Source organism: Callionymus lyra, chromosome 14 (genome assembly GCF_982586985.1).
Source record: "Callionymus lyra chromosome 14, fCalLyr1.hap1.1, whole genome shotgun sequence".
NCBI lineage: Eukaryota > Metazoa > Chordata > Actinopteri > Syngnathiformes > Callionymidae > Callionymus > Callionymus lyra.
In genome coordinates this window covers 22,862,600-22,886,901 of record NC_141831.1, presented here as the reverse complement: position 1 = coordinate 22,886,901, position 24,302 = coordinate 22,862,600, and the positions used below count along the sequence as shown (strand labels likewise).

Sequence of the window (24,302 nt, the reverse complement as noted above, 5' to 3'; positions counted from 1 at the left end):
AGGCCACTGAATACTCCTTTTTTTTGGAATTACAATTCACCGATGACACTCACATGCTCGGTACACAGTGGCGAGGAATGTGGAAACATTCCGTCCTGATCTTTCCTCCTTCATTGTGCCGCTAATGCAATTAGAGTAATTGCTGGGATCCCAAAGGTGTGTGTGTGTGTGTGTGTGGGGGGGGGTGCTGAGGGTGGGATGGAGGGGTCAGCGGTGGAGGGACGGAGGGAGGGGGGGAAGGACGGGACGGGCCTTTCCTCAGGAAAACATATCACCTTCCACCACAATAGAGCCCGTCAGGAAACGCCGAGCAGCCACATTGCTCTCTTGAGTCTCAGACACACTCTCACACTCATCAGTCTCACACACACAGCCCGGCGGTCCACACACACTCCAGGATGACCGTGTACTGACACACACTGCGTCGCACACCTTCAGGTAAGAACCGCATCTCGCCTCAGGAACGGACCAGGACTCTAAGAACCACTAGTTTGTACGGTGCCGGTGATGCTTATGATGATGTCGCCAACATCACATTAAAAATGTTGATTTAGTGAGAAAAGTATTCCTAAAATATAGTTAATCTTTTTGTAAGTTATTTTTTTCAAGAAAGTCTCATGACTTTAGTATATATTCATGTTCACAAATTTTGTAATTTTATCAACCTTTTAATTTAAAAAAGGACAATTTCTGAAAATTATATTTACGTAAGCATCTATTGTATTATTTATTTACCTGTGTTTTGTTTAGAAATATAATTAGAAGTTTGTTTTTCGTTTGGTAATTCAGAAACAGAAAACGTGTCACATCTATCTGTGAAAAAGGTTTTTTTCTTTATCGACCTTTGTTGCAGCTTTAAATTGTGTGGTTAAATATTCCACTTTGGTAACAAAGACATGTTTCAGAAGATGTTTTTCAGCAAAAAAAACTGTTCTCCTGAAATAAAGGATGAAAATAAGTTGAAATAAAAATACAATTAGTATATCAAGCCAATTTAAATTATTTTTTACGTTTTTTTACCCACATATTTTCCAGAAATATCTTACAGACCGTCTTGTGACACTTTCTTATCGTAGGTGTTTTTTCTCTCCCTTGTGTTCTGTTCACTTTAATGATCGACGTTACTACAATTTAAGTATATTTAAATGTTTATTATAGTCCCTCTGATCATAGAGATCATTTGAGACTGACCATATACAATTATTAGTGGAGTTGTATCACTATCTAAATATTCAATGAAATTCTGTGAATGCCAATAGAAAATACTTGAACGTATATATGTCGTTCTTAAGTTTAAGTTAGATATTTTACTTCCTGCTCTTACTTATTTTCAAAAATAAAAATGCACCTAAAACAGGAAAATATCTCTCCTTAATCTCAACTGTATCACACATGCAGCTCAAACAAGAGCAATAAATCAAGGTAGAAAGGAAGAAATATTTCCTACTGGCTCGAGTGTTACATAACCATGTGAGCGGATGTTTTTAATCCACTTAAGTAAAGAGTCTGATAGTCTTTTAGCAGCAAATCAATCCATTATAATCTTTAAATATCGATTCTTGGATGGTGCCATCATTTTAATTCACATGGGTGGAGTAGTTGACATTGCAGGAGACTTGTAGGTGGTTTCCAGGTACTCCAGACAAACAAGGTGGCTCGGAAGTGGTTGTTCCAGGATTTCATTTGATTCCACGTTCTTGTTTTCCAGTTTAAGAGAAGCTACAGTGCAATAATGCCCATCCTAAAGAAGCTACCGGGCCGGTCCAAGAGCTGCCATGAGTTCCCCAGAGTCAATGGTGAACTGATCCTGCCTCGGCTGGACTTGGATCTGAGGGACTTGAACGACCTCAACGACCTAAACAACTTGAAAGAGCTCAACAAGAATCTGAACCCCTTTGAGGACGTGGACCTGGACGATGGGGAGAGGAACGATGGTGACATGGGTCTCATCATGGGGGACATGAGAGGGAACTACCAGCTCAGGTCCGGCCGCGATGGAGAAGAGGAGGAAAACGAGGTAAACGCAGAGAAGCACGGGGCCGGAATTCCAAAAGGACGACCTCTCAGGGGCACACTGGAGCGCATATGCGGAGTGTCGCCTCTCAAAACACTTGGTAAACTCGGGAAGGGGCTTCGTATTTCTGGACGAAATGTTTGGGGAAACAATGCACCCCACTACAGCCCGGGAGACTCCAACTCCCTACCTTCGGAGAAAGAGAAACGGAAAGGACTTCGCAGGGGCTCTGAGGGAATAATGACGCTGCTACGGTGAGGATGAGTAAAACATGACGCATCTTTTCTTGTCTCAAAATATGTTTTCCAATGTAGACTTTACCTACAAAATGTCTGAGAACATCAACTACTTATTGTCGTTTCAAATATCTTTGAGTTTTCCAGTTTATAAAAAATTGTCAAATTTAAAACTAGGGTAGGTACAGTACGGTAACAAACACCCAGCAGTCTAGGTCTTATCAGACTAATGTAGCATCAGATCTATTGAAACAAGTTTAGAGACAATTTCAATCTCTTTTTGAGGACAGTATTCGAAATGGTTCCTAAAAAGCAGCTTATCCTATCCAAGCCTTGCTGATTTGTGTTGAGACTAACAGGACTAGACGAACATTTTGTTTCAAGGGAAAAGGATACAATTCCATCAAGGGTTGGCCACAAGAATATGTGCTTATTTCCTGACACCTTATGTAATGTATTATGAAGCGGAACTTCTTTTGTTTTTTACTGGTATGTTGTGTTCTGTCTGTGCTGACTGAATGGACTATATTTATCTGTGGCAGCCCTGGAAGTGTGTGTGAATGGGGAATCGACTATATTTAGCCACAGCGGTGCCACGGAAAGCCTAACTCATGAGTGATTCTTGGAAAATCAAAGTAGGGCACGATGTTAGTGCAGCTTCCTGAAGATGTTGTGTCTGGATGCAGCTTCACAGGTCGTCGCAAAGAGGAGCGCAGAGAGAGTCTCCCCTGTGGAGATCTGAGTGTCACCAGTGAGGTGGAGTCCTCCAGACGTCCCTCTTTTCTCAAGATCGTCAGTCTGGGCAAGCTGAAGAGGGAGTCCATGTCAGACAAGGCCTCCCAAGAGGCAGAGGAGGAATTGTCGGAGGAAGAGCCGATGGTTAAAGTCAGAGAGCCTCTGTCAGGTAACTTCCGTTGGAAGAATTTTCAGTGACACTTGAGAATGATTTGTTCCCAGAAAGACTTGTCTGAGATGACGAGTGATCCCCAGATCCCTGAGTCAGTCAGTTCAACCAGCAGGGAGGAAGTGACTGCACTTCCTGTTGCCCCAGGAAGTGCACCACTCATGCTCCGCAGGGAACCTGGCTTTTAATAGAAAAGTGTGCAGAATGAGCAACAAAATGCTCAGTTTGTCATTTTGCCCAAAACACCTGATGGAAACTTATTCTTTCAGATTAAAAAAATCAAATCTGCTAGGCTGTTTTTTTGGTGGGTAAAATTCTTCATTAGATGCTCTATTGCAATAAACCGAAATAAAGACAATACAGATGCAAATAGCTACATCTGGAAAAAAAATCCCTCTGACATTTCTAGTTAAGTAAACAGAGCGAATCATTGAAAGATGTATAGCTGTTCACAAACAATTAAACCAATTCTCACACTAAACATTATTCAAATCATTTTTTATTTTTGTCCATCAGTTCTAGAGATCCTCCAGTTGGTCAACCACCGAGACCTACTTCTGGCAGACACACACATTCAAGAGCTGGAGCGAGAGTGTGAGCTTATGTCTCTGCTGCCAGCACCATCGACTCCGACTCTCACTCCCACCAACACTCCTCCATCACTGAACTTCTTATCCTCCTTGGATGATTCCGTGTGCTCCAATGTGACACTAGATTCCAGCAGGCGGAAGGCTAAAGATGTGGAGCTTTTGTACGAAGCCTTGCAAAACGAGATGTGGGATGTTGTGAGGGAGTCTCTTCGACAGCCTAATGCCGGCCCAAACCTTGGGCTAGTGGTGCTGGTAATACAACAGGAGGACCATGCAGACACTGCATGGGCTCTTAGAGAGGAGCCCAAACCAGAACGAGATCCTGATCAATGCCCTCAGATTCATCCCAGTAACCGCCCCCGGCGGATGAAGGTGAAGTGGAGGCATGCCGTGCGGGAGGCAGCTGACTGGAGTCTGCCACAACAGGTGGACACTCAGGCGGGTCAGTTGGCCTTTTACCTGGAGCGTCTAAAAATCAGGATGGTCGATGACCTCGACGCTGCCAAAAGGAATGCTGTGTCCATTTATCCGGAAGAATTCAATGCCTTCCAGGTTTATGTAGAAAGCTATCACCGAGCTGTAGCTAGGAGACTGAGGACCATCACCAGCGGCCCGTTGCAGATTACAGACGTCTACTCGCTCCTGGACTGGTTCTACAATATCTATAACAGGTAGAGGTCCCATATTCAACTGTAGACCTTTTCCCTCACTCATTAGAATGTCTCTTAACTGTTCCGACAGAGATGTCCTGGGAAGTGTTGGCACAGTGACACAGATCAACTACGTTTCACTGGAAGCAATTTTGCCTCAACACACGGTCGACAGGCTGGAGCAAGACTGTATCAGTATTGTGAGGGTAAGACGCAACCGACTCAGTGTGTCTCATGTCAGTACCTCAAATGTCTGCAACATTTTTGTGATTTATTTTTCAGGACAAGGTGAACGCAGAGCTGATCCAGCTTCTGGATGAAGAAGAGCGGCGTTGGGCTCAGACCTTGCACATAGAAGAGTATCAAACCCACCTAGCCCACTGTGTTATTAAGGTACTTCACTTAGGGTTCATGCTAAATTACTGGAGGACTTCACACTACCTAACAATTCCAAGCTTCATAACATGAACTCCAACAGCCCCTAACCTTTGTTTCATCTGTTGTGTCACTCAATCATTAGAGACTAAAAGTGGACCTGGACAGATCCACTTCAGTGAACCAGTTCTTAGGGGCACGAGTTGCACGATGCTGTTTGATTGGATTAGCAAACTTTCTCTACAGGTGAGAACAACATTGCAATGAAAGAAAATACGTACATGTTCCATGATCCATAAGATAGTTCCATCAGTCTGAACCTCTTTTTGTTTCAAGTTTCCAGAGAAAAGTAGAAATTTTTCATGACACTCAGGCAGAATTTGGAGATCGAGGGGATGGATATGTCTCCAGGACAATAGCACTGGTCAACTGTTGCCCCCCTTTGAGGTATGTCCACTCATAGTTTGTGTCATTTGAACTGTTGCTGAAACACATTTTTGTTGTGTTCAGAGCCTTTGTGGAGCGCTGCAGGCAGTGCGACCCACAAGGCAGCGACGAGTCATCTCAGAGGGCCAACTCCTCCCTGGACAGAATTATCAACCAATCTGTGAGGGTGCTGACCGACAGACTGTTCGAGCATATCAGGGTGAGTCCAATTATTGTATCTAACTTATAAAGTCAATATACATTTCTTGAGGACTTTTTGCCTTCAAAAAATGGTGGGATGAATGGGATCGTGATGGGATACCAATGAGGATTAGATTTAGCTAGCTTATTCCATCTGACACTTTTTGTTTCCAAGCGGTGTGGTTGGTAGCTTCTTCTTCTTCTTCTTTTCCTTTCGGCTGCTCCCTTCAGGGGTTGCCACAATGAATGAACCTCCTCCATCTAACCCTGTTCTCTGTACCCAACCAACCAACTTCAGGTCCTCTTTCACATTCATAAACCTTCTCTTTGGTCTTCCTCTAGACCTCCTGCCAACCCCAGCATCCTTCTACCAATATACTCACTATCTCTTCTCTGTTTATGACCAAACCATCTAATTCTGACCTCTCTGACCGTAACTTGTAACATGTGGGGTTCCTCTGATTTACTTATTCCTGATTCTATTCATCTTCGTCACTCTCAAAGAGGACCTCAACATCTTTTGACTACGACCCACAGTAGCCCAATTTCCATTGTTACCCTGTAGGTTAATCGGCACCATGGCAGCTGTTTTTAACCCGGGCCTCGACCGATCTGTTATGGAAGTCATGGTTGCGATTCGCATATTCGGTTTTGGCACAGATTTTACATCGGATGCCCTTCCTGACACAACCCTCTGCATTTATCCGGTCTTGGGTCAGACTCAAAAAGACACTGGCTTGTGACCCCTTAAGGCTGCATTTATTGGTTGATTGCATTGCACCAAAAATCAGCCAGAATAGGGTTGGCTTCAGAGACCATTGTCCATATTTTGGAAGGTGTAACTAACCTAGCTGTAAGAGTTGGTCAGCCATCTTCCGTGTCTTGTTCTTAAGTAACAGTAAAATTGACAACTGGATTATTGCAGCAGATTATATATTAGATAATCTGATTGGTTCATGCTAGCCAAAACTTTCTTTGTCAATTTGTTAGTGAAAGCTGCTTCCATACAGGGGCGACATAGCTCAGATGGTAGAGTGGTTGCCTGCAGTCCAAAAGGTTGCAGGTTCAATCCCAGCTCCAGACAAGCTTGTGTCGTTGTGTCCCTGAGCAAGACACTTCACCCTGATTGCTCCTGATGGTGAACTTGGCGCAAGTGTGCAGCCTACTCACATCAGTATGTGTGAATGGTTGAATTTCCCCTCGTGGGATTCTAAAAAAAAAAAAAACAGTATTTACTGAAGCCAATAGATACACCTTGTGTATGCCTCTGTAATGAGCAAGTTTCAGTCCAGCATCAACAGCATCATTTAAAAATATTATTTCATACTTTGTTCTTTAGCCTTTCTTTGACAAGCTGATCAAGAGAAAATGGCTGAACAACACTGATGCCTTCGAGGCCATAGAAACCAACATCAAGCAGCATTTTAGAAAGTTCAGGAGAATGGATCCACCTCCTTATCAGGTGAGGCTGAACACCAGAGACTTCAAATGTTGAGTCGTAACTGAGTTAACGGATGGTTTCCCCAGACGATGGTGGGTGAGGTTCACCGGCGGGTCCTGGTGGAGTACGTGAGAGCCATTATGAGGGGACGGCTGATCTGCACATCTTCCAAGATGAGGAAGAGGATGGCGTTCCGCATGCAGGACGAGGCCAAACAGCTGAAAGGACTCTTCAGTGATCTGGTGAGTTAACTTTTTATAGTTATCATCGTTGTAACACAGGTGGTACATTTCTTCATGACCTCCTTTAGCACTGTTAGCTACTGGTTAGCAAGTATACCGTTCAGTTTAAAACCTCCTTTTTTTGGATACTTCTTAAGATTAATTTTAGCAGTTTTCTGCTTTTGTACCAGAAGCTATCTAGTTTTCATATTAATCCTGCCTGCTTGATACCTTAGCTCCTGCAAAAGTTGTATCGATCATCCACTTATCTGTCATAACACAAAATGAAACTTTGTAATAGCAAGTCAATAAAAGAGGTTTAAGTTTAAGGTGGAATGTTAAACCAGGTGACCAACATAAGCAGGATTTTATATAAGAAATTATAATTTAATTTTGTGAAATATCATTTAACAAACTCTTTTGATTCTTATTGACCTGTAAAAACGACCCATCAAACTAAAATGATGAATTTTTGCTCAAACTGGAAGTAGCGATCGTTTCAGTCCAGTATCTTGGCAAGGATGAAAGGATACTGATAGTGTAAAGTGTAAACAGGGAGATGACAAATTATATTTTCGGTAACCCCAAAGGCACACAAATAACCCCAAAAAATGCTGATTCTTGGAAAACCCTATTAAGGCGCTGGCACAAAGCGAGCCGACACTGTTGGCTGTGAATGACGCCCGACCTGCGAACTTCCTAGGTCAGGAATAAGTCAGACAGTGTTGATACAGGAGAGAACGCTGAAAAATGGCTGCCGTCAGTAGGATGGAGATGGATGAGCCGGGCTTACGTTAGCACCGGCCGAAGAAGGGAAGAAGCTGTGTGGCATTTGCCCTCTTTTTGCAAACGAGTTCAAACAAGTGTCCGTCACCTTGGTTGACAACAGGAAGCTGCTGTGTTCAGAAGGAACTTCCTGTTCCTGTCAGCTGGCTGGCTTTGAAGTGAGCCTGGGATGGCCTTGATGGCCTTTTTCTACCGAGGAGTGGGATGAAGTGACTGTGAAAACAGGGAACTCGGGGGTGGAGGTTGAATTTTTAATGGCTGTCTAAAAAAGTCGTCGTTATTTTTAGTGGATGCCTCGCCAGAGAACTTTGCTTTCTCCTTCCTGAGTGTGTGGAGACAAGAAAAACAGAGGTGGAGTTTTGTTATTCACATTTACAGTCAAAGCTTTGACCTAATGACTTGTTAGGATGAGCTGCTCGGACGTCTGACGTTAATGAGGCCATAAAACGTCATCGCAAACCTGGCACTTGATAGCTTTGTCGTCGGTAGGAGGATTTATCTAACAGAAAAGACAGAGTAGTCTATGTATATATCTTAAATTGCTTTCATGGGTAATATTTAAATATATTATGAAATATTTACCACCTATATTTGTCCACATATTCTTTCTAAAATTATTTTCTTCTTTATTTTATTTCATTCTTATAATAGGTTACAACATCCTAGATTGGCTGTGAATGGTTTGTGAACTAAGAATTAAAGAATGTTTTGAGATAAATATGAATAAAAAATAATCCTTCTTTTTTTGAATTCCTGTTATAATTAGAGAAAAAAACATATATGCAGGGGAAGAACATATTTTAATAAGAATGACTGGTACCGTTAAATAATAAAACAGTGTAAACTAAATTTTTAATGAAAAATAGTGGGAGAGGAAACGTGAACACAAAATTAAAAGATATTAAAGATATTCTCATCTAGAAATACTTATTAAATATCCAAGTTAAAAAGCAAAAAATATATATATTAAAAAAATGTTCCCATCAAATATATATTACACAGATCGATAATATTCATAATTAAACTATCAATATTAAGTTCTCTCATACAAGTCAATAAAAATTATATTTGCACCTAATGTGATGACAAAAAGATAAAATAAATGTCTATTTTGACAGATTAACAAGCATATTTTATTTTATTCAAAAATGATTGTATTATGATAATGAATTTTAACAAAAATTCTGCAAATCTAAACTCATCATCATCTAAAATGTTAGTGATGAGGTTTTTCTTGGTTGTGACTTCTCGTGAAGCGAGGTTTCATTTCTCTTCTCCATCTCTCCAGGAGTCCAAGGCCTCCTGGCTGGACAACATCATCGGCCACCTCGCCGACGTCATTCATCTGGAGGACACGCCTTCCATCCAGATGGAGGTTGCGGTTCTGGTTAAGGAGTTCCCTGATGTACGGTGAGTGTTTAGCGAATTAATTGTCGGAACAGTTCAAATGAAGCCAGGAAGCGTCTATGAAAAAGGAAACAAAGCGCCCCCCAAACGTCCCATCTTCTTCGCTGCCTCACATTAGGCCTGATGTTTTTGGCTCCGTGCCCAAGTATGGAAACATGTCGACGATGTATGCTGTTGTTTTTTTTGTCACAATGGATCCAAACAAGGAAAAGGAGCAGGGAAGCATATCTACATTAACTTTGCTATTTATGGAAAGATGTTTTCAGAGGCATGGAGGGCGGGAGGGCAGAGGGGTGACTGATGAGGGGGGCAGGGGGCGTCCAGGCCGCGGAAGCTGTTTGTTCACAGATTAAGAGTCAAGATGACAGTTGGCAAATAACTTATGACGCATAAGTCTCCGCAGAGCAGACAGGAAACTGCCGCAGAATACTTCCTGTTCCTGCCACCACGCAGGAGACGGACTGGTGCCACAAAGAAGAGGAGGTGTGGATGAGCATAGAAGTCCAGACCTGCTAACTCACTGCTCCTTGTTCTTTGTGCGCCCCCCCGGCTCCTCTCGGTGGTATTTTGGGAGATGAAAGACTGCCGGTCTTCCTCGAGTCCTCTGGGTGACCAACACAGGGTCTTGAGTCGTACACGTGACTGTGCCAACACATGGACCCTCCTCACCAGAGGCCAGTGTGGCTCAGATCAAACATAAGCTCAACATGTACTTTTTTATTGTACATTTCCAGATATTACATATGGACTCATATTTATAGTAATAATCCAAAATTGAGGATTAAAACATGAATTTATTTAAACACATTTTGTTACATTATTATTGTGTGTTTCACACAAGATATGCTTTTAAAGTCTTTCAGGCTGATTTAAGTCTGAAATGATGGCATTCATTTATTAGTGTTCGTTGAAAACCCTCTAGAGGCAGATAGAGTCCAGTAACCATTAACAAATATCTTCTGAGCCTTCGGTTAAGATGCAATTTTATGAATGAATATTATATTATTTTCAATATTTGGGAATTTTATGCATGGAATGATGAGGAAAACATGTATTTTCTTTTACACACACTTATAACAAAAACATTGAAAATTGGATAATTTTCGATTAAAAAAATGTTTTTTATAAAAAACAGATGAAGAAAAATTCAGATAAAATACATTGTATCTTCCTCTTGTTTCATTTGTTTATTTCTTCCATGTATTGCCTCTTGGAGGGCAGGGTTTAGCCTATCCCAGCTACCAGGGGTGAGAGGCAGGAGACACTGAACAGCCACAGGGCATGTGTATTGAACCTGGTCACACACTCCATGTTTTGGGGTTGTGGGAGGAAACAAGAGTGCCTGGCCCGCCAAGATATTTAATGTGGCTCACTGAATGATTGACTCAAAGTAGACTAATGTTTATGTAAATAGAGTGACCTATAAATATGTCAGTGTTTAACAAAGGGTAAGAGACAGAGATGCTCGATGTCAAAAATTTGAGTGAAATTTGTTTGGTGAAGGAGAAAAAATTGAGTTTGATCGTAAATAAACATTTTGAATTTCACTGGCCTAGAGGGCGCCCTTGTAAGCGTGCCTCAAAATGGCTTTCCTTAAAACCAAAGTGTTGGTTTTGTCAAATATCACTTCATGGAACGATTACTTCCTCTGAGAGACGGAGGGGAAATTGTCCTCCATCATTCTCCTAAACTCATGACAAGTTTTCTGATAAACCGGACACTTAACTTCCGTTAATATCCCGCTTCAGTCCTCATTTACGCCTTCCCTCAACCCCTGTCTGCCTGCCTCATCCCTACAGGAAGAAACACGTCTCCACCCTGCTGAACATCCGAGGGATGATGCGGCAGGCCGAGCGGCAGGAGATCCTCAACATCGTCAGAGACTTTGAATGCAGCAGTGCCCTCATCTGTCGGGACCGCGCCCTTTTCGCCGACATACCCATCACCTCCGAGGTCCACTGCATCAGCCTGGGTCTCATCCGCCTGGCCATGGCCATCACCAACTGGCTGTCGGAGCACCAGCGCGGGCGAACCCACCGGGCCAGCACCAGGTCTGCCAGGCCGCAACCCACCGACGACGTGGAGGACACAAACACACACTGCAGAGACGACTAGCTGTGGAGGCATCACAGACGCACTATGATGAAATGTACATGCACTTTGACTAAAAAAAACTCTTGTACCAAATCTTGCTACCAGCTAGTTTAAGAAACTTGACCTCAGGTACTGCCGGTCCAGTGCACGCTCATTTTTCCATCTTCACATGTCTTTGATTCCGTAGAAACACACACTTTCCTGAAAGCACACTTGTCAAGCACAAGGTCCGTGGGCAAAATCTGGCTCATCATATCATGTTGTAAGGTCTGAGGAAAGCTATGTTTTTTTTCAATAAAAAAAAAGCCCAATGGATCAATGCACAGGTTGTTCTATGACCCACGGTGTGCTTCCTCTCACCACTAGAGGGCAGTGCTTCTTCCAAAGCAGCCCAACACATTTTCTAAGATTAAATATATGGGGCAAAGGGGAAACTACTTAATTGAAAATTAAAAATGTGGTTATACTTCACTTTATTTGGAAGTGACGTTGGCAGATATGGAAGCATTATGGGACAAAACTAGCTAGCTAGCTTTAAGAAACAAATAGTTTAATAAATTCAGACAAACTCACAGACTTTTGTTTATTTTTTTGATTTTGCAACATTCATTCATTCATTTTCGGTGCCACTTAATCCCTTATGGGGGTGGTGGTGTATCCCCAGTTTCTTCAAGCAAGAGGCAGGGTACACAACAACACACAACCATTCACACACACTCATACCTACAGACAAATTCTCCAAGTTCCTGATAAACCTCTGTTTTTTTTTTGCATCATTTCCTACACATTCTATTTGCTAGTTATGTGAGACAGGGGAGACGAAGGACACTGAGGAGGAAATGTTGGCGATGAAATGTTCTTCTAAAGACAGGAAAGAAGATAAGTCATTAGAGTAAGTGATGAGATGAGGTGTGTCATGCTCTCACTACAGTGAATAGATGTTTTTATTAATGATGTCAAGGCTTTTGCTTGACGGGATGTGAGAGTTAGTACCTGTTGAGCAGGAGAACTAGAGATGCAGCAGGTTTCGCTTGTGTATATATATCAAGCCAAGCAAGGCTCCACGCAATCTTAGTGCTAAAGTGACGTTTAAAAGTGATATCTGCACTGACAGCCTTCCTCTTCCAGTTGAAGCTGTTGTTATATATTACCAAACCTTGGTATATACTGCATATGTACGTGTGGAAAGACTGTATAAAAAGGTGTAAATGTGATGAACCTTTACTGTGAACAAGTTGATCTGTTGCTGGAAATGTAATAAAGACCCATTGACTGGGTTGGCGAATATTCTTTATACTCTTTAATGAATGAATTAAAAATGAATGCATCAAGTGTGTAAAGTATGAAACATGGCTTTTACCTGCTAGAAATTGACACACTTTCGTTGGGTTTTTTGACTGACATTTTCTAAAGTAAAGGTGGACATAAACATTTTTAAACAATACATTCTTCAAGGCCCTTTGTCCAGGTCTGACGCACGAGTTGCGCCGCTAACATATAGACAAAAATACTTATTCCATCATTGTTTATCTTAGGGATATGGCAGCTTTGTAAACTGTACCGAGCGCTTGATGAATGAGGCTCCACCGCGGCTGCTATATGACGCTCCGTCTCTGTACAACAAGAAGGGTCATACGCCGGGAGGCCAACAACGGGATGTTTTTCACTAAACAAAGTTTTCCTGTTATCCACCGAGGTGCCAACAGATGCTTTTATTGGAGCCAAGTTTACGTTGAGCATCAGGAGGGGACTTCCCCTCATGGCCGGACGGACAGACGTGCGGCAGCGTCGCACCTTTTTCATGTGCGACCTGCTCGTGAGCGTCTCAAAATAAAAGGTCAACATCCACGGCAGAGGTCATTCTGCGTGTTGCATGACTGGACTGAGGCTGACAGGCTTTTAACCAACATTCTAGCTTGTTCTCAATAAAAGAAACGTCTGTGTTAGTCAAAAAATAATTGTTTTATTTTATTTTTAGGGGTTTTCCTAATGTCGAGAAATCAAAATTGCGCTCAGGTGAGTTTAAGTTTGTACTATAACTGTTGGTTTATAAAAGCTGGTATTGTGGAAGAGCTTAGTGAGCTTAGCATTGTTAGCTAATGCACCTATGTACAGTTAAGCGTTGCACTGCGTTAGAAACGTAGCTAACCGCTGTTCACTATTTCTTATTAATATAGCTTTATATACTGTTTTTAAGCTTAAATTTGGAGACACCTGGAACACTTTGATTAATAACTGTCTAGAGTTTCTAAGATATAGCTTAATATTTATTTTTATGGATGATAAATGACATTTCTTTAATACACATTTCTTACGTTTATTTAGTCTTTAATAAATTCCAATGGGTCAACAATACAAAGCATACATAATAAGTTTTAGTTATGATTTTATAAATATTTTTCAACTCCTTTTGTGTCTGCAGCCTACCTGGGGCCTGTGGTCACCGCATAGTGACCCCTGATACATGCACTATTTTCATCTGGTGTGATGTATTTTTCTTGTTGTCATTTAAGACCAGATGGATGGACTTCGTTAATAAGGAAATGCACTTCTTTTTTTGGATATTTATTTATTTTTTCTTTTAGCTTAAGGTCTCTAAATACGTTTCTTTATTACAAATATATCTGTTAATCGGTTACGGTTAATTCTGTGCCGTCATAGTTAGAGGGCTGTGGCTCTGAATCTAACTGTATTTTTTTGAGTTTCTTCTGGGCACTTCAGTTGCACCAAAACTTGAGGACTAAGTCAAAGTTTACAAACTCAAGGCACAGAGGGTTAAATCACCCACCAGCCCAACAAGTAATTTTCTGACGTCGGTACAGTATATGTAAAACACATAATGATCTAGCTTTAAAAATACAACTACCAAAACATGTAGTCTTATAGAGAATATTCTTATATAATATAAATCAATCTATGAAATAACAATAAAGATGAATATTTGTTTACTGGCCACAGTTTTCACTGTTTCCTTCAATTGAGAAAAATCTCTAAACTTAGGAAAATGTTGTCACAGAATGATCTGGAGCTTATAATCCATACGCTTGTGTCTTCTCGTCTGGACTATTGCAACAGTTTATTTTCATGTCTTAACAAGAAGGAGCTATTTCGCCTGCAGTTGATTCAAAACTCTGCAGCGAGAATTCTGACCCGCTCTAGTAGAAGAACTCACATTTCCCCGATCCTTAAATCTCTTCACTGGCTTCCAGTTTCTTTCAGGATCAACTTTAAAATTCTGGTTCTTACTATTCATGGTCAGGCTCCTCCTTACACCACTGATCTGATCCAGCCTTACACCCCAGCTCGGGCTCTGAGGTCTGTGGATCAGAATCTACTGATGGTTCCTCGCACACGGTTCAGGAACAGAGGAGAGAAATCCTTCCAGGCTGTTGTTCCTAAGCTTTGGAACGATCTTCCTCTCTCTTTGCGCTTGATGGATCTAATGACTACTTCAAGAAACATCTTAAGACCTTTTTATTTGTGCAGGTTTTTCCCCTGATTTTCTGAGAATCCTGTGTTTGTCTCTGTGTCATCTTGACCTTTTAAGCTTATATTTTATTGCCTATTGTTTTAATTGTTTAATCGCTTTGTGACCCTGGTCTGGAAAAGCGCTCTACAAATATAAATTACTTCCTTACTTAAATGACTTTACAAACCATGGTCTCATCTAAAATGTGCTTTATATAGTTTGAATTAGACCACGTTGCATTCAAGCACTGCTATATATCTCAATATTGTTTTAATGTTGTTTACCTCGGAACAACAATAAGTGTCAAAAATATTTAACCTCTTCACAGCATTTGATTTTATTTTAACAGGTTCCCCGAATATGTTGCGCAAAGCAGGAAGAGAACGGGAAAGAGGTTGGCATTAGTGCAACGCATGTATATCTAAAGCATGATCAAACATCCGCTCACGTAGAAGTCTGGCGGCGGATGCTGGACGGCTGATTTCCAGGTATCCTCGATTGGGGATTACAATCTCTGAATGAGCAGGTAGGAACCTGGGCCAAACTCCTGGAGGTTTTCCTCGATCAAGCTGAACCTTCTGCGATATCACAATGCAGTCCCTGGGAAGCACTCCCCTGCTTCCTCTCATTAACGCTGCTCCGAGATGGAAAATCCAGCTGGTTGTTGTGGGTGTTTGTTTTCGGAAGCAGGCCGTGCCCTGTCTTTGTTCACACTGTCATGCACTTTTCATAGTCCCCCGCTTATCTGTTTGTTTGCTTCTCGCGCTGCTTGTATCTCGAAAAGTACTTAATTAAGCATGTTGGCGTGGACGTGTGCGGGTCACCGTTTAATGGAAGGTCTTGTTTAGTCTAGACCATATCATTAGCTCTGAGCCTGCACCGGCTTATTGTGACCTGAGCCAACGTTGAGCTTGATAAATCACCTGAAGTCTCTGTAACTGTAATCACACTGTATTGTGTTTGGAGGATTTGTTCTTGCGCAATGTGTCCAAGAATTTGATCTTCTAAAGTCCATGATTCATTCGCTTGTTATCTAGAATTGTTAAACCAACCATTTGTGTTGACTTTTTGTGTTACCTTTCCAATTTTTCTCACTAATTTTATGGGACTCCTGTGCTTGTCTCTATGTTGTCGTGGCCATTAAGAGTTTAAGATTATTAAATCTGTATTTATTTTTAACTGTGTATTGTTTTTCATTGTTCAAGCGCTTTGTGACCCTGGTCAGGAAAGGCGCTTTACAAACAATTATTACTTACTTACTATTATGTGACATTTTATTGCATGTTTTTTTATTATATTGTATGATTCTATTATATTGTACGATATCTGTGTGGATAATTACAAAATCAAAAATAAAGAGGAAGTGAAATACTTGGGTGTCATACACTTAATTTTAAAGATTGGTGAAATTTAACATTGCCAACTTGCAACAAATCACAAGTTCCTTATCATTGGAAGCAGAAAAAAAAAAAAATTCATGCAATGATAATTTCACATTTTTTGTACTGCTTGTCATCATGGTCCCAAGCGAAACCCACAGTTTTAAACTCGCTTAGATATTTGCACAGCCAGGCCTTAAAAATCATTGATCAAAAACCTTGGCGTTACCACCATTGCAACATACTTGAAAAACATAAAATCTTGAGTTTTGACAACTTGATAAGGTTCTTCAATATCCGTCTGGTACATAAAATCCTGCATGATGCTGCCCCTCCTCCCCTAAAGACCTATGTACAGCCACGCTCTCAACTAACAAGCAGAGCATTAAGGTCAGTGTCCAGGGGCGACTGCAATGTTCCCAAAAGAAAGTCTGCGTTCTCTCAATCAGCCTTTTCATAGAAAGCCATCAAAGAATGGAACGGGCTCCCAGACAATCTAATGAACAAGTCAGATTTCATCGCTTCTAACGGGCTGTCAAAGACTGGCTTTTAGACCACCAGTCCTGCTCGCACTAATAGTACAGAATGCACTTATTCATACTGCACCTTATTAGACTGTACTGTGGTTTTGTATATTATTGCGTTTTTGCTTTATTTGTATGTTAATGTATTATGAAAACTGTCTCCATCTTTGTTGAGGACTACAGATGGAAATTCGCATTTTGCTAAATCTGGTGCAGCCATCTTTTTAATGTAACTACACATTGTCCTTTTAAATAAATAAACTAACTGAACTAACTAATTCTGCTACTGATGGGTATTTTATTTTAGTGTCACTCGTGCCCTTTCCAATTTCCAACAAGCCATTTAAAAAAATGTTTTTACATTATGCAAGACACATTTTTTTTAAAAACTAATTTTATGGGACTCCTGTGTTTGTCTCTATGTTGTCTTGGACATTTGGAGTTATTAAATGTATATGTTTTTTTAATTGTGTATTATTTTTGATTGTTCAAGCGCTTTGTGACCCTGGTCTAGAAAGGCACTTTACAAATAATTATTACTTACTTACTTACTAACCTACTTACTTACTTACTTACTAACTTATTGTTATGTAAGTAAGTTAGAAGGTAAGTCATTTGTATTTATATAGTGCTTTTCCAGACCAGGCGTCACAAAGCACTGTGAAATTCAATTGCATGTTTTTTATTATATTGTATGATTCTGCCATTGATGGGTATTTCTATTTTAGTGTCACTCGTGCTCTTTCCAATTTCCAACAAGCCATTTAAAAAAAATGTTTACATTATGCAAGACACTTGTGATGTGCAAAATTGATCTGGGAACATTTCTATTAATAAATGACTTTTTATCATTACTTTTCGCCACAAAGAAGTCCTCCATTTAGTATTTAAAATACCGGTACATAGGTTTATATAATTTGGGATTTACCAAATTTACATTCTTATAATAAAAATGTTTAAATTGTTAAGAGGTGGAAAATGTCGCCTCAGAATCTATTGTGTTATGCCGTGGTAAGAATAACATTAAATGTCCCACTTTACCAGGCAAATAGAGCAAATAAATCAAATAGTATTGTGCTGAAACTTGATTCAGATTCACACCTTGGATCCTTTGAGTGATGTCACCTGAATAAGCAATGTGTTTGTAATAAAATAGATCATAATATTTAAATGAAAAATTGCAGTGTCATCTAAAAAAACATAGTGTTGTATTGGAATTATTCACATTATTCACAATAATGTCATTTTTATGTCGATGAGCGATCATTAAATTGACCAGAAGCAAAAGCTACCGGTTTCTTGGAATGACGCGCATTAGCTTCGAGAGGCTATGCTACGTGAATGCACACTATTGGCTGATTCATGGGAGATGACAATCAGAACATGTTTTATGTATTCTGCCTCATCTCAGTTTGGTTGAGTTCCCATCTCTGTATGTCTTGTTCTTCCGTCTTGTATTTATGTGCATTTTGTGGGAAACTTTCAATGTACTTGAAGCCCTACAATGAATGGTTCTGCATCTTCTAAAGGTTATACACTCAAGTTAAGTGGCACCAAAGAAAAGCATTTTTAGTCAAAGAATAAATGAATGGCTTCTGAAGAATCATGCATGAAAATCTTAGGTTTGGTAGAATTTAGACACATTTCAGGCTTATCTATTGATCAATACTGTATGTATCTTCAGTGTGATACATTTCACTGTCAAGGAAAGTCTTTCATTATTCATTCTCATGCACTTGCTTTTGACAAAAATATTTTTCACTGTCAGGGAGCATGTTGTGTAACTGGTATAAACAACCTGTCCTGACCCATCCGTGTAAAGCGGAGAACCTCCTATCCTCTCCCATGTCTAGTGTACACTGTCAGTCAGGATGGCTGCCCACTTGAAACAAACAATGGTGTACTTCGTCACTCCTGATGGGATATCCTGATTTATGTTATCTGTATGAACATATCCATCAGGCGTATCTTTTTTTAGCAAAGAGAAGGCTTGAGACTGCACCCCTCCACTGTGTTTCGTTATCAACAGCCACATTCAATCACTGGTGTCGGGGTTTGGCATCAGACAGGGAAGTTCACCGGTTCATAACTGAAACACTAATCTAAAATAAAAACTTTCCAACAATAATTTGGCGATATTGTTTACGGAACTCTCCAATCTCTTAATATCCGTTTTTGACCAAAGGTGTGTTGGCGGATATAAATACTCATGGTGGCGCTGGCCTGATGCCACCACGGCTGTAAACATCCCAACCTGAGAGGTTATTTGTTTTCCTTTGTTTAAATGGTTTTGACGTCTCTATAATAGCGAGAGGAAAACCGGGAGATTTTTCTGTCTGTATTTATGCAAACACATCCCATGGCCCCGGTAGACCTCAATACATCTGACTGCTGCCCATTGACACCCGGCACATGCAGACGCAATTACGCGATGGAAAGTTTTCAGTCAGTTTTGTTTAAATGGAGACAATCATTGGATTCTTGAATCGGCCTTCAAGGTGAAGCAAATAAATAGACATTGCTTTCGGCTTCTCCGATTTCCTTTTCTGCTTTTGAAAGAAACTTCATACGTTTTTAATTTTTTTAACCCATTTTGGAAAGTTTAAAGGCCTATTTTTTTTTAACAATGGACCAAGAGAAGTGTCTTGAGGCACAGCTGAGTAACCATGCCCATGCCCATGCCCATGCCCATGCCCATGCCCATGCCCATGCCCATGCCCATGCCCATGCCCATAACAATGAATCCCCAACCCTAACCCAAAAACGTCAACTATTACTGTAACCCTAACTCTAATTTAACCCTAATCCTAAACCCTAACTTTAAACCTCATCCCACATAGCTAAGGTGACAAATCAAAGTCATAAATGTTAATAACAAATATATAAATACATTCAAAAATACATTTAAAGTTGTTTTTCATCATTCATTCATTCAAAATCAAAGACAGACTGAGGTATAATCCCTTGTGGTCAATGAGATACATTCATAATGTTATTAGTGACAAGTGGCTTAACTCTTAACAAAGCTCTTAACAATGTTGTAGGAAGCAAGATTCAAGATACATGTATATTTATTACTTTATTCGTCTTCATCTGTCTCTAGTTGTTAGTGTTGAGATCTCTATTCTAATGGTTGGCAACGACTTCATTGCTCTTACTGTAGGTGTGGCAGCATGAGAATGGCTTTTGATATTGATGGCAGGGGTCTGCATCTACCGTGGCTCCCACAAAAACAAAAGCGTGGATTTAAAAATAGCTGTGAGGCCAAAGAATGAGGACAGAGTGGGCATGACAGCTAGTGACCAGGCTGTCAGATCTTTTCATGGAAAACAGGGTGGACGAACGGACTTCCTTAGACCGTATTTGTGAGGGAAGTCCTCGGCCAATTCTGGAGGCCCCCAACATCACCTTTTATTCCCAGTAGGGGTTTGTGTCGTTGTTTTTGTCATCACTGCTTGTTAAATTAGGTCATAGTGAAGCGTGTCTTCATGTTTACGTATCCGAAAGTTCTTGGATGTCCTTTAAAGGTTGATGATATGAGTCTCAGGTTTAAACATTTCAATAAAAACACAACATGCATTTATCTAAAACCACTTTTGATCAACACATAACACTTATTTCTTCACAGCTCATTGTTAAAGGTCTAATATTTATCGCTCCGGGGCAGCTCTACTTTTGCATTAACATCTTCAATGCAATGGAGTCAGACACGACATCTTTGTATTTGCCTTTCATGGCGAAGTTATTGGTAGACCTACATTCCTATCGTCTTTTTGAGGAGTTTTAAACTTAATCACACAAGGGGCCAAAGTTCTTTGCAGTCAAGGTTGGGGGTCAATTGAAATAATCCATCTCAATGATCTCCAAGTTTGTCTATCTTTACCAAACATTACCATCAAATTCTTATCCTTCAAAATCAGTTTTACTCATTTCTGATGTTTATGTTATCTGAAATGCTGCTGTTGTTATACTTTGTGATACCAATATGAACATTATCAACCATGCAGAGGTAGACCACATAAAATGACTTGGTCAGCTGGATTTTGCCCTGGGCCTTGAGTTTGCCAAATGTGGTTATGGTTAGGGTTATGATTAGGGTTAGGGCAGGGATGGGCAAACTCAGTCCTCAAAGGGCTGCAGTGGGTGCAGGTTTTTGTTCCAACCAATCAAGGCGATACCTTTTGACCAATCAGGTGTCTTAGGAGTGTAATCAGTTGACTGTCAGTCTAGTGTTGCTTGTTTAAGCTAAAAACCTCATTGGTTAAACTATGCATGCTTGATCGTTTGGAACAAAAACCTGCACCCACTAAGGTCCTTGAGGACCGAGTTTGCCCACCCCTGGGTTAGTGTATAGGGACTAGACCTCCCCTAAGAGGAAGATCTAGCCTGTAGCTCAGTCATTTAGTAGAGACTGCAAATCCAAACCGAGAGAAGGCAATTGAGGTTTGTAGGATGCCATACTTTGTCCTCGGGAGGTGTTGCAGGCTTCTACAAAGACGAGGCAGGCCCAGAATACTTAGGGTAGATTATGACCCGGGCTTGACCTGTGAAAACCCAAGCACAATGAGGACATACAATCTGCACACAGTAAGAATCCAGGTTTGCCTAAAGCTGGAATCCAGTCTTCAACCTTCTTGCTGTGAATGTCTCAAACGATTTGCTTCTTCAAGTGCTGCCATCATGGCGTATATATATATCTAGCCACAAATTCTCAGTCCTGGTCAATTCACAGGACCGGAAGCTACTTTGCATGTCATGAACCAGGACCGGAGCTAAAACAATAGTTCCTCTTGTGAAATATGGCAACAGGGGCTCACCTCTGACTCCCTGTGTCTTCTCCCTCGACTTGTTTACGCAAGCAGGTTGCATTCTGTGCCCCGTCAGGAAAAGGTGTTACAGGAAAGCCAAAAATGAGGCAAGATTTAGGGTAAACTGACAACACTTTTCCTTCGAACTGAGCTTTCCCAATCAAGGGAGGAGGTTAACAGGGGGCAGGAGAAGGATAGTGAACGTTTGTCTGTCCATGTGTAGCTTCAGCCCTGAAAATGCACAGGTGTGTTCTTTGATGTGTTCTGCAGTTTTGTGATAACAACCTGTATATGGTTTAAAGGAAATACTTTTTATGTCACTGACTATCTCAAAAGTGTCAAATGATTTGTGAGCACTGGACTCACAGCAACACATGAGCCCTGGTCCAGCAGGGTCAGCCCTCTCAGAACCTCCATCCGTCTGTCGTCAAGAGCATGTTAAAATATGAGTCTAATGACTCCACATCCTCTCCGGCCTCCTGCTGACACTGCACAGCAGAGCCACTTACGCGGAAGAATTGCACCCTGTGACCTTTCAAACATCCACCACCTCGTATTTTTGTATATATATTTATATTCGTCTAAAATAGCTCAGCGGTAAACATAAGTTAAGTGGACAGACTTGCTCTGAAGAAGTTGATTTTAAATATGTTTGGCGGCAGTAACATCATACTAACAGTAACGTTAAACATTTTCTTTACATGCGCGCTCTCTAGTGGTGGTATTTATTTTTACATGATATAGTGCAAACCAATGTATATATTGAAAAAACGGTTATTTCTCGTGAATAATCTGTAAAATCATGAGATTGTAAAATCGAAGTATTTTACAATACTTTGATTTTACATACTTCCCTCAATAGAGAAAATGAGCACTTATTTTAACTTGTTTTAAGTTCTGGGTTAAATAAGTTCTACTCAAGGCCACAAATCTGTATGATATTGACTTTAAAAAAAAAGAAAACGAGCATGTGCTGACTATGGTAGTAGATTTGTGCCAAATTAACTATTACATTTTGCAATGCTTGAATTTTTACAGATTTTTTAGTTCAAAAATTGAAATTGAAAATGTTTACATGAGTTGTACTTCAAGTTGCATATACAATAACTGTCTACCTGCCTTTCCTTTGGATGGTGTTTGTATCTTAAGTCTACTAATATGTGCAGTGTTACTTAAACAAATATATGTTAAATAACTTAGCATGTACTTTACAACTTAACGGGCAACTAATGTGAAAACCCAACTTTCCTCACTAACATGTTTCAAATGTTGAATTCTTCCTCTCCAAGATGCAGTAAGTCTATCATCATGACAATGTTTTGAACTTATTACTTATACTATAAAGATCTCCCCCATCTGAAATCTTGGCGAACAAGAGGTTACGAGAGCTGTGTTTATTATGGTGTAGTAATGACCTTCAGTCCTCCTCCAGCCAGCTGTAATCATGCACAGGTTTGTTTATACAACGAGTCTCTCAGGGTTGGAGGATTACGGGGTTGATGACGTTTGGTGACTAACCTCCATGCTTGACCAATCACAGCAGAGTGGGTGTGGTTGAAGTGTTTTCAGGGCCCGGGGTTTAAGCACATTTTCCAATGTAAATATTTCACTGAAAAGAGAGTTTTGTACAAACAGACACATACTGATGATACAATAGAGTCCAATATATTTATTATATTTAAGACAAAATTAAATCAACACATTAGTTGCCCTTTAAATACATACTCTTTACAGATGCAGATTGGCAACTGTGTTAGAACAAGATCACACTAATTTGTGGGAGAAACCTTTAAATAACCAGACACTGGACTAATAGGTAACTATATCCAAATTGCATTTTGGAATTTGTGGTGTCAATGATAGATCAGACAGGTCACTTGGCTGAGCGTAACTGCCTGCTGGGCTACAGGAAGTGAGGAGAAGGTGTTGATGGCTGCTCCAGCCTGCTATTATGAAGATGACAGGACAGTTGTGAGACAGAGAGGAAATGAGAGAGCACATGGTGGAGGTGGAGTCTGTCTGACTCAAGTCAAATCCTGCACAAGTGTTGACATACCAACCCTTCATTTTCTCTGCTTTCTTTAATTGAAGTACATTTACATTCGTCTCTAAATACGTTTATCTTGCCAGACTGGTGTCATTGTTGTGATGTTGCCGTGTGCTTGTGTTTGTGTTGCTGGGGGCAATACTTGAGCTTCCACAAACGTAAATTGATGCCTACATATGTGCCTGATACACCGTCGCCTTGGTCCTGCAGTGAAACTTGAACCCTGGACCTTTAGGCAATGTTTACACATTTGCCAAATACAATCAAATACATTAGAAGGTGGCAGTATGTTTTCATGTATTTGTTTCATGCATTTCTTAGCGGATTTGTGCTGTTTATTTGTTAATAACTTGGTGTTTTTAAATAAATGTTCACTAATTAAATCTTTATAAATATAAGGACTAAATGTAATGTTCTATTAATGTTCTATTTTGGTCCTATTATCTGATCTTTCCTACTCTTTCTGGCACATACTGTAGTGCGCCTGTGATTCCAGTTCGGATGCGATCTGGGTTGTGATGGACCTTATGATGGACCTGTCACCGGCCCTGGATGTGGGAGATGTGGCGCATCTCGGCTGCGTCAAACTCAAGATCATGAGACATGTCACACCGGAAGTTACTCGTCCGATCCTTCATAATAAAAGTAGAAGGTTTCTTAAAAAACAACAGATGCTTTTGATGATGTTGGCTGATAAACAACAATACTTCGAAACATAATCACAATACGA

At 40.5% G+C, this 24,302-nt stretch overlaps 1 protein-coding gene across 1 annotated transcript; it reads left to right on the top strand.

Annotated features, from left to right (window-relative positions):
- Nucleotides 1–229: 229 nt before the first annotated feature.
- On the top strand, nucleotides 230–12,588 carry exoc3l2a (exocyst complex component 3-like 2a). Its single transcript, XM_087807725.1, has 13 exons — nucleotides 230–438; nucleotides 1,709–2,268; nucleotides 2,937–3,154; nucleotides 3,671–4,415; nucleotides 4,486–4,600; nucleotides 4,677–4,787; nucleotides 4,915–5,015; nucleotides 5,106–5,216; nucleotides 5,280–5,415; nucleotides 6,736–6,858; nucleotides 6,924–7,079; nucleotides 9,133–9,254; nucleotides 11,051–12,588. Exons 2-13 carry the CDS (start codon nucleotides 1,733–1,735, stop codon nucleotides 11,364–11,366), a joined length of 2,790 nt encoding a protein of 929 aa, XP_087663851.1. The 5' UTR covers nucleotides 230–438; nucleotides 1,709–1,732; the 3' UTR covers nucleotides 11,367–12,588.
- The last annotated feature ends 11,714 nt before the right edge of the window (nucleotides 12,589–24,302 follow it).